Consider the following 11,069-nt stretch of genomic DNA (forward strand, 5'->3'; position numbering starts at 1 on the left):
CAGGAGACAGAATACTTTCTGAAAAAAATGTAGAGTAAGACAGAGGGCACCCTTTTGACTCAACTTTTGCAGAGATTAGTAGTAATCCTTCACAACACCCATCACCACTTCCTAAAAATTCATTTCACTGATTACCCCCTGCCTTGTCTTAGAACCACCCCTTTCTAAACCCAATCCATTTCCCCCAATATGCTCTTCTAATAAGATCCACAGTTGTCCATCAATGCAAAATAATGGCCTTTCTTTTTTGATGACCTATTTCAAACATGTGGCCTACCCTGTGCTGTTTCTTGTGGCCACTCTAAAATTACTGGTAAAAACTTTAGTGTTGGCTGTGTTGTTAGGACCAAGAAAAATAGACAGATTCTGAGGGATGTACATTTTATTGGAAACCTTAAATACGCTTCACACAGAACAGAATGTCTTCAATCAAGGCTCTCATATGCCCTACAGAGAAAACAGATTTTTGGATTAGGGACAAGGAGAGGGACTGCTTGGAGGGATGAGTGCTGGGATCCCTCATGAATGCTCTTCAGCCAGTTTATCAGCTTTTGCCACAGCTTCTTCAATGGGTCCCACCATATAGAAGGCCTGTTCTGGGAGATGGTCATATTCACCTATATGGGGAAAAAAAAAACCCAACTGGTTGAGAAGTGGAGGGCTATCAACTTTCTACAGGGTGTACATACCTAACCACTTGAGGCTACCAGTCAGAATGTGATGAATTCACATCATCTAAGAAGTCTTTTCTTAATAAATTTCCCTCACAAATCCAGTTTACAAGACACGATACAGTATGGGTTAAGAACAAATGGCCCAGAGCCACATAAACCTGGGTCCAAATTCTTGCTCTCTACTTTACTTTGGCTGATACTGGGAATGGTTATTTTAAACTTTTCTGTGCTTCAAGTCCCCTAATTTGTGAAACAAGATAATACCTTCCTTTTAAGGATCTTGTAATTCACTTAGAAGCGTAGCTAGCACTGAAAGCAGTTAAGCATTGGCTGACAAGAATCAAGTAATACGTATGTCACTCTCAGAATAGAGTATTTCCAAAGCAAAGTGACGGGGAAATATCTTATTTTTTATTTAAAATTATGTTATTAGGCACAATTATATATCGCTTGAGGGCTGCTAGAATGGGAACATAGCACAGCAAGCATTCAAGAGATTTCAGCTTCTCTGCCATTTTATGTTCAGCATTATACTCAAAATCTCACCTGCCAAAATCTGCTGGAATCCTTTGATAGTCTCCTTTAGGGGTACCAGCTTTCCCATATGACCTGTGAAGACCTCAGCAACCTGGAATGGCTGAGACAAGAAACGCTGTATTTTCCGTGCACGGGACACAGTCAACTTGTCTTCCTCAGAAAGTTCATCCATACCCAGGATGGCAATGATGTCCTGGAGAGATTTGTAGTCCTATGAGAAAAAATAAGAGAGCCCCAAGTAAATATTCATATTCCTTTAATTTGGACACAAAACTAAGGGTTAATTATCACCTTACATTCACACCGAGCTTTGTAGAAAGCCTTTTAGCACTTTATCTCACTTTATAAGTGAAACAAGTTAGTGGGGGGAAGGTTACATATTTGGGTGATCACGAGGCCCTCAGTTAAGATCAGTTTCTTCTCCCTACGAGTCTGGTGCTGTTAAATAAAACTGGATTCCAAAGACTATGTACCTGGAAACGCAAGAGACCTCATTCACATCTGCTGGTCTCATCTTTCCTTGCTCCAAAGCAAACCACACAAGCGATCAGAAAAGATCTGGTCCTAATGTAATCCCCAAATTCCCTCTGTAGGATTTTACAGACACTAATCTCACCTGCCAATAATACATACCTGTAGGATCTTTTGTACCCCACGGGCAACATCATAATGCTCAGCACCAACAATGTTGGGATCCATGATGCGAGAGGTGGAGTCTAGAGGATCCACAGCTGGATAGATGCCCAATTCAGCAATAGCACGGGACAACACAGTGGTAGCATCCAAATGGGCAAAGGTAGTGGCAGGGGCAGGGTCAGTCAAGTCATCAGCAGGCACGTAGATAGCCTAAGACGAGTCAAGAATCCATGGGGAGCAACAGGAAGCCAAGTAATGCTATTTAAGCCACCCCCTTTTCTGACCTCTCCTCGTTATTTCACTGTATCTTAGCATTCAAAGTCCACCTCAAGAACCTTCTAACCAGCCCTAATAGCTGCGGAGTGAGTTTATAGATTATTTGGTCCCTCCAAGCTGTGGTGAAAGAATTTTCATTGTCATTCCTTTTGTTCTTCATTCTACATTTTAACTCTGTTGTAGTGATACCCACTTTTAGTGTTAAAAACAAAAAGCCTCGTATCACACTACAGTGGTTCACTAGGGTAATGAATCATGCAAGTTGCTACAAAATTTAGACACCTTTTTAGATAATTTTACTATATATACCATCTATAAATGTTCAAAAATTTGCAGGTTAGTGCAATACATATTTAATGCTCGATTTCCATGTAGCTCCTGATGTCCCGCAGGCTGGAAACTAGTAGTTTGTGATCTAAATTAGACCTTCAGCCATTTAGTTGTTCTTACCTGTACAGAGGTGATAGATCCCTTCTTGGTGGTGGTGATTCTTTCCTGCATGGTACCCATGTCAGTGGCCAGGGTAGGCTGATAGCCCACAGCAGAGGGGATTCTGCCCAATAAAGCAGACACCTAAATAGAAAAAAGAAAAAAATTATATGCAAAAGGTCTTTGGTGTTTAGCCTCATCTGGTCAAATGAACCAGGTCCTCTCAAGCTTTCTCTTACCTCTGAGCCAGCCTGAGTGAACCGAAAGATGTTATCGATAAACAGCAGTACATCCTGACCTTCTTGGTCTCTGAAGTATTCAGCCACAGTCAGTCCAGTCAGAGCTACTCGGGCACGAGCACCAGGTGGTTCGTTCATTTGACCGTACACCAGTGCGACCTGCAGTAATCATGCACAATGGGAAAACCTGGCAGAGGAGAATGGCAGCCACACCCCCAAGGTCCCCCAATTAGCAAAACTGAAAACACCCTCCTTAGATGTGAACATTTTTGTTTGCGAATTTCATTTCCCTGTTAGAGATGCAGTTCAAAACAACACAAGAGATAATTTCTTGTATTACTGAGGTAAAATTCTGTAAATTACTAAGGTAGTGGGAAGGAAATAAACTCTAAATGAAAGGTACAAAATAGGGTTATCTGAGACATATGAACCACCTCCAACTCTCCCCAAAATTAGCTTTCAAATGATGGGACTGTCTACCATGTCTGGAAATGTAATCTAATGTCAAAGGAAAGAAACTGTGCATTAGTGTATTAGAAATTGGGGGGGAAAGACTGACAGGAGTTTCTTTTGTATGTCCTGGGACACTAAAACAAAAAAACAAACGATGGCTTCAGCTAGCAATGCAGTCAACTGCAACAATTTCCTGGCATACCTACTATGCGGAGAACCATCAGTTCAGTGCTCACCTTGGAGGTAGCATCTTTTAAGTTGATAACACCAGACTCAATCATTTCATGATATAAGTCATTGCCCTCCCGGGTTCTCTCACCGACACCAGCAAACACAGAGTAACCACCATGGGCCTTGGCGACATTGTTGATTAACTCCATAATCAGTACAGTCTTCCCCACTCCAGCACCTCCAAAGAGCCCTGGGAGAGGTTGGGAAAAAAAATAGTTAAGAGTTCTGTGTTCCCAAATAAGCAAACTTAAAAAAAAGTTTCTTTGCATCTTTTCCCTTTTCAGGAATGGCATCTGGCTTCAGCAAACTCAGAAGAACGAAAGTCAGAAGCTACTCATCAGTGAGGAATAGAGCTCAGTTCCCACTCATAACATGGTAGGATTTTTAGTTCCCACAGTAGGTTTGAAAAATATGTACCCACTACTAACATACCAATTTTGCCACCCTTGGCATAAGGAGCCAGAAGATCCACAACCTTGATACCAGTAACCAGAATTTCTTGCTCAACACTCATCTCCACGAATTCAGGAGCCTCAGCATGAATAGGAGCAAATCTGCAAAGGCAGAAGATCAGTGTCTACTCATCTTGTTAAAAAGGTTCCTTTCAATTCTCAAGTCTAACCTAACCCTTTACTCATAGTCTCATCTCCTCTTATATAACATTCTAAACAAGTTGTCCTCTGGCATCTAGCCAAACATTCTGCAACAAAGGGGATTTCATTATTTTGGGAAGCAATAATCCCATTCCCTGACACTTTTAACTGGCACAAACATTTTGCTTTTACTGACTCAGTAACGTCTTCACATAGCAATAAGAAACACAAGATCTGCAAGTTCTGGAAACCCCACAGTTCATTATTATGGAATTAAAACTCAAATAATAATGAACTTGGGTTCTAAGTAACAGATCTTTCGCAATCAGAATTTTTGCATCTTTAATTTTTTCTCAGAAGAAACTGCATTGTGTGGTTTTAATAATTGAATGTATCAGCATTTTGAGTATTCTCTTCCAGACAATTCTGCTGTACTAAAAGGTGTCGCCTTAACGTATAACACTGCAAGAAAAAGTTCCTTTTGTGTCTAGATGCAGCAAGAGGGACACTTACTGTTTGGTTTTAATGGGGCCTCTCTCATCAATAGGTTCTCCAATGACATTCATAATTCTGCCCAAGGTCTCAGGACCAACAGGAATTTTGATTGGTGCACCAGAATCCAAGACTTTCTGGCCTCTAACCAAGCCTTCTGTACCATCCATGGCAATGGTCCTTACTGTGCTTTCACCTGTCACATAAAGGCACTTCAGTGACACATAAAGCCAAGCTGACTTCATGACATTTACCGAAGTGTAGGTGGCATGAAACACTTAAGTCAACCAAGATTCCTTCTCAGTACCTAAATGCGGCTTCAGCAAACTCAGAAGAACGAAAGTCATTTTGATAAAATCATCACAGAAGGAAGACAGCCTGGTTGGGGGATATTTAGGCTACACAAACTCTTTACTATTCGTAACAAATTCTACTTACCCAAATGCTGGGCCACCTCCAACACCAGCCTGGTCTCCCTGCCTTGCACTTCCAGGGCATTTAGGATGGGTGGCAGTCCTTCATCGAACTGGACGTCCACCACTGCACCGATGACTGCCACGATGCGCCCAGTGGCGGTGCCCGCCTTTGGCGAAGGAGATGTTTGGGCGGCATACTCTCTGGCTAACAGACAAAAGCGATAAAGAAGCTGGGGTCATGAGTTAAAGGTCATCGGAAACTCCGACTTAACCCGTAAGGACTGGTGAATTCAGCCCAGGCCCAGCCTCCTTCCGCTCGTAGGGAAGGCGTGTCCAGAGACAGGGCCGCGCAGGAACTGAGAAAGCGCCTGCACAATCTTCCCATGCTCGTGCACGAAATCGCAATATTCGAGAGCACGGTGACCCCCCCCCCGTTTCGATGGGAAGGTCACTGCACCTGCCCGCACTTTTCTGTCACACTGCACCCCCCTTTTCCAAAATGAGACGGAATGAGACTGAGGAAAGCTTCCGTGGGTGAACCATTCTCGTTCTGCAGCCGTTAGAGGGCAGGGCGCTGGCCCTGGCGTCCTACTAGCACCAGAGATACCTTAGGCCGGAGGGACAATCGGCCCCCACCTCAAGGTCATGGAGCGGCAGAAACGAACCCGGCTCCTAGAAAAAAAGCACTTACCAGGCTGGAGCGCTGCCGGGGCAGCCCGCAGTAAAAGCTGAGCTTGGGGTATCGGCGTTGAAGAGTTGAGTCCGCGCAAGGCCCCGGAGGCCGAGGCTGCGGCCACACGACCCACAATACCCAACATGGCGGAGCCCGGGTGCAGACTGAACGCAGCAGCCCCGGCGGCCGCCAACTCCCCGGCCGATGGGGCGAGACCTACTCTGCAGTAGGTACGTCCATTGGATGAGTTTTCTGCTCATCATTCTTAGCGCTGCTCCTATGGGTTAATAATCTCCCATGTTCTCAACCATTGGTCAAAATGGTGCTAATCCAAATTCCTTTTTCTTATTGGACATTATTAAGCTAGGTGCAACCCTCAGAGCCTCGAAACATAATTGGACAACAGGGATGTCAGTTGGAGACAGTACTTGGCGGAACTACGTTTAGGAAAAGGGTCTGAGTTCCGGTTGGGAAACACGTGGGCTGTCTGGCTGTCCTTGGGCTCTCTCCTCAGATAGGACCTCGAACTTGGTGACAGTCTCAGGGGCGGGCTTTAGGAAGTGGTAACGTCGTGAAGCACCACTGACGGTGACCTTGGCGAAGTCCGAAGCCTTCAATAGAGTAAACACGATTTTTCTTTTGCAGTCGTGAGATTGAAAGCTTACAGACAGCTCTGCAGGTCAGGAATCCAGACCGAATCATTATCACTTAAAGCTGTACAATGAAAGAAACTAATGTCACCAGTCATTTAACAGATGTGTACTAGGCATTAAGTCAAAGATAAATAAGATTTAGGACCTCCTTTTTAAGAAAAACAGATGAGGAAACAATGCAATAAAGTGTAGTGGGTCCTGGTTAGTATAAAGTAGATGAAGAAAGGAGGAGATAAATTTGAATCACCTAGAGATGTAGGGAAATTGCCTCAAAGTGGAGAAGGCTGATAGACCTGTTCTGAAACGGGAGCAGAAATTCCTAGGGTAAATAGGAAGGATATTCCGAGCACACACTTGCATGAAATAGCATTTACCTTTTGTGGAAATGCAGGTGAGGACGGAAAAAAGGAGAGGGTAAAAAAGATGAGAACAGAGACACAACAGCCAGGTCTCAGGGCTTTGGATGGGAGTGGAGGCTGGGCAGAGGTAGGTGTGTGAAAGTGTTCGGAGCATGGAAAAATCATAGAATAAACGGCGTCTTTTTCTGTAGTGTTGACTTTATTCAAAGCTATTTGTGGGCAGGATGGGGGAGACCCTTAATTGTTAGAACAAACATCTATTTGGAGTAGTTCATCATGGAGCTACCTCCCCAGACTTTCTCCCACCAGCCCACGTTAGTTCTCATTTTTCTGCATGATCATGAAAGATTCCCGTTTGGGGGAGTGTAGAGCTAGCCAAGGATTTAAAAGAAAAAACAGGGAGAGAAGAGAATGTTAAATGTGAAGTGCCTATGTTCTTGCCTAGTAAGAGGAAAAGAACCCAAGAAAACAGCAACATGGAGCAAAGAAAAATGAACCAGCAAAGAAAGCAGCAGAGGAATAAGAAGAGGACCGAAGAACTTGGTGTTAAGAATCAAGAAAAAAAAAGAAAGAAAAAGAATCAAGGAAAGAATGTTAAGGAGAAAGTGATCAATAGTATCAATCACATAAACATGTAAAATAAGAACTGAAAAGAGTCAGTTGTTTGGCAACGAGGAATTCATTCCATGGTGAAGCAGGTCAAAGGTTAATTTTAACAGGCTGCATTGGTTAACATCAGATATACTTTTTAAATTTAATTTGCAATCTGTGCTTTTTCCATTATGCTGAGTTATGCAGCATGCCAGGTAATAGGGACCTAGATATTTCACTTGCTTCCCTCAACTATTAGAGATGAAGCTTCCGTAGATAGGCTAGGAGCCAGACTGGGTTAAAATATTGTTTTTTGCCACTTACTAGATGTCATTGGGCAAATTACTTAAAATCTCTAAACATCTTTCCTCCTCTATAAATAATAAAATGGGGATAATCTCATAAGGTTGTTTTGAGAATTAAGATTAATATATGAAAGAAGCATTTAGAACAAGGCCTAGCACATAGCAGTTATTTGTTAACTAGTATTTTTACTATTGATTTAGTGGTAAGATCCTTTGGTTTTGTATCACTAGTTTTGATCTTGGCCAAAATTTTATTAACCATCAAACATGCTTAAACTGACACTTCACTTAATCCTGGTGTCAAAGTAAAGATTTTCACATAAATTTCCAGGTTTCACTGAAGCACATCACTTTTTGAAATTACACATTTCTTTGTCCTCTTAGATTATCAAGTAATTTTAACTATTTCTTGGGGATTTGGATTATTAAATCTTTGTATCAAACTGCAAAGCTAAATGCTTTCAATGTTAATTAGGTGGATCTGTAGAGCTATTATTCTCTGTCATGTTCAAGTTTATGAATTTACTATTTTTCTAACTCATTTGCTGTCAATGTTCTCCCTCGGCAATCTCCTGTCCTCTTCTGAAATCAGATAACCCAAATTTGTAAGTAACAAAATAAAAGTAAATAAACTTGGTTAGCTCGAGTTGAAATAGGCCTTAACAGTCTTTCTGAATAACGTCTAGAGTTCCTACATGTTTTGGTCCTACTTCGTATTTCCTGATTCCCAGATACCCAGGTAATATTCCATGTAAAATACAAGTTACTTTTCATAGGACAATAGGAACCACAAAGACTAACCTGGTTTCTTACTTGAAGTTAATTCTAAATCACTGACCCTATAATTTATGACTGAAAACCGTATCAATTTTAATCTTAAGATGAAAATTGCATTTTCTACCAACTCCTTAATTACTGCCATCCACAGTGGTCGTGGTTCCACATTCTTCCAGTACTGTGGTCATGTCTTTGTCTCTACATTTTCTGACAATTGTCTTGGGTAATTTCAAATTCCATGAAAATAATCCATTCAATACTCTAACTACAGAGTTCTTTAATCTTTTCAATTCCAGTCACTTTCATATTCATATTTCACTTAAGCATCCTACTCCCCAGTCATTCCCAACTTTTATCACCCTGAAAATTTCCACCTCAGAAATCCAATATTATCAGACCACATTTTCTTTACACAATATTCTAGGTATAAAGGATTAGAATAAGTCCTTTCACCACTACCCCCAAAATCTCACCTCCCTTCCAGAAACAACCACTAAAAAAACCATTTTGCACATATCCCATTCACTTTCTATCCACTCCATGTATATATTACATTCCTGTTAATGAGATCTTGCTCCCAGGCATCTGTCACCAGTTTGGGCTCAAACTCATTAAAAATTACTTTAAAAAAGGAAAAGAAAAACCTCAGTGGAAGCACCTTACAAAAAACTTACAAATCTTGTTTTGGATAACTGTACCATCAGCACATTTACTAAAGTTTACTGATCATGATTACACATTATGCCATAGAATGTGTAATAACTTATTTAATGGTTATTTAGACAGTGTCAAATGGTTTTTACACGCAATACTGAATGAAAAAAGATCTTGTACACGTAATTGTGTACACCATCTAGTACTTCTTTTCTATTCCTAGAAATAAAATGTTGGCTTAAAATTGTTCATGTAAATGGGATTCTGCCAAATGGCCTTCTAAAACCATCTTGTTAATTTACCAGGTCCCCAGAATCCTTGCCAAAACCTTTTTTAAAAATGTGGACATTAAATCAATGAAATCACTTCATTGAATGAATTTGCATTTCCCTAATTTCTAAGATGGAATACTTTCATGTTTATTGGTCATTTGTATTTCTTCAGTGAATTCCTGTCCTTACATTTTGCTCCTTTTTTCCCCCTATTGGCTTATCAGTGATTAAGTGCTCTTCAAATGCTTTTAAAACATGTTATTTTCTTCTCACTTTTATCTTTTAAACCTAATGGTATCTTTTGACCTATGTAATTTTTAATGTCAGATTTGTTAACTTCTCCTTTGTAGCTTCTAGATTTTGTATCATGCTTGGATTTCCCATCATTAGGTAAGAATTTGATTAATGAACTGCCCCTGCCCCCCAACCAATGAGTGAGCCAGGAACCACCTGCATCAGAATCATTCAATCTGCTTATCCACTTATCCACTATGGTAATCAATAGCCGGGTGAAGTCGTTTCAATTTAGTAAAACTAAAATTCAGTTTCTCAGTTGCTCTACCCACATTTCAGATCCTCAACAGCTTTTTTTTTTTTTTTTAAGAGTTTATTGGGGAAGAACAGGACTTTATTGGTGGACAGTGTCTACTTCCAGGACTTTTTTTCCAAGTCAAGTTGTTGTCCTTTCAATCTTAGTTGTGGAGGGCGCAGTTCAGCTCCACGTCCAGTTGCTAGTTGCAGGGGGCACAGCCCACCATCCCTTGTGGGAGTCGAACCAGCAACCTTGTGGTTGAGAGGACACGCTCCAACCAACCAAGCCATCAGGGAGCTCAGCGGCAGCTCAGCTCAAGGTGCCATGTTCAATTGTTTTAGTTGCAGGGGACACTGCCCACCATCCCTTGCGGGACTCGAGGAATTGAACTGGCAACCTTGTGGTTGAGAGCCCACTGGCCCATGTGAAAATCGAACCGGCAGCCTTCGGAATTAGGAGCATGGAGCTCTAACCACCTGAGCCACCGGGCTGGCCCCCTCAACAGCTTTTATGTGGCCAGTAGCTACTTTATCAGACAATGGATAGATTTCCTCTATCACAAAGGACAGAACTGGTATCTGAAGATGGACTGATTCAGAATCTGTATTTTAGATCTAAAACAGTGGTTGTCAAACTTTGGCATGCATCAAATTCCCAGAGGGCTTAAAACAGATGAGTGGACTCCACCCTCAAGTTTCTGATTGAGTAGAGCTGTTTGGAGGCCCGGAATTTATATTTCTAGGAAGTTCATAGGTGGAATTGATGCTGCTAGTCTGGGGACCACACTTCAGAAATCATTAATCTCAAATATCAATTAAATCACAAATTCCTGAGCTCCAAATGCATCTACTGAAAAGCCTCTCTCAGGGTTGGGACCTATGAATCCACATTATCACAGAGCCCCATGATTTTGATAGTTTGAGAACCACTGGATTCAAGATGAGCCACAGGAAAGGAGCCAAGAAGCTAATTAGTTCTGAGAATGGTTGAGAGAAAGGTATACTTCCCATGGAAACTGTTACAGTGGAAGTAGCTTTCCAGGTCTCCCTCAAACTGTTTCCCCGAAAATAAGACCTAGCCAGACCATCAGCTCTAATGCATCTTTTGGAGCAAAAATTAATCCAAAAGACGCATTAGAGCTGATGGTCCCGCTAGGTCTTACTTTCGGGAAAACATGGTACAAAAAGTATTTTCAGCGACTATAAAACTGGGGCAATCCCAACTTGGAGAAGGATGTTGGATCTCCTTGTCACTCAGCCCTTCGATCCTCCCTTAAA

The 11,069-nt window shown here is 41.6% G+C and overlaps 1 protein-coding gene across 1 annotated transcript; it reads right to left on the bottom strand.

The window, feature by feature from the left end:
* Positions 1-364: 364 nt before the first annotated feature.
* ATP5F1B (ATP synthase F1 subunit beta) lies at positions 365-5,904 on the bottom strand. The gene is made up of 10 exons (XM_081059842.1): positions 5,668-5,904; positions 4,999-5,181; positions 4,582-4,756; positions 3,908-4,029; positions 3,481-3,665; positions 2,792-2,950; positions 2,574-2,696; positions 1,845-2,057; positions 1,221-1,422; positions 365-617 (listed from the first exon to the last, which is right to left on the bottom strand). Exons 1-10 carry the CDS (start codon positions 5,792-5,794, stop codon positions 520-522), a joined length of 1,587 nt encoding a protein of 528 aa, XP_080915968.1. The 5' UTR covers positions 5,795-5,904; the 3' UTR covers positions 365-519.
* Positions 5,905-11,069: the final 5,165 nt, after the last annotated feature.

This window comes from Rhinolophus hipposideros (assembly GCF_964194185.1).
Source record: "Rhinolophus hipposideros genome assembly, chromosome: 9".
Taxonomy (NCBI): Eukaryota; Metazoa; Chordata; class Mammalia; order Chiroptera; family Rhinolophidae; genus Rhinolophus; species Rhinolophus hipposideros.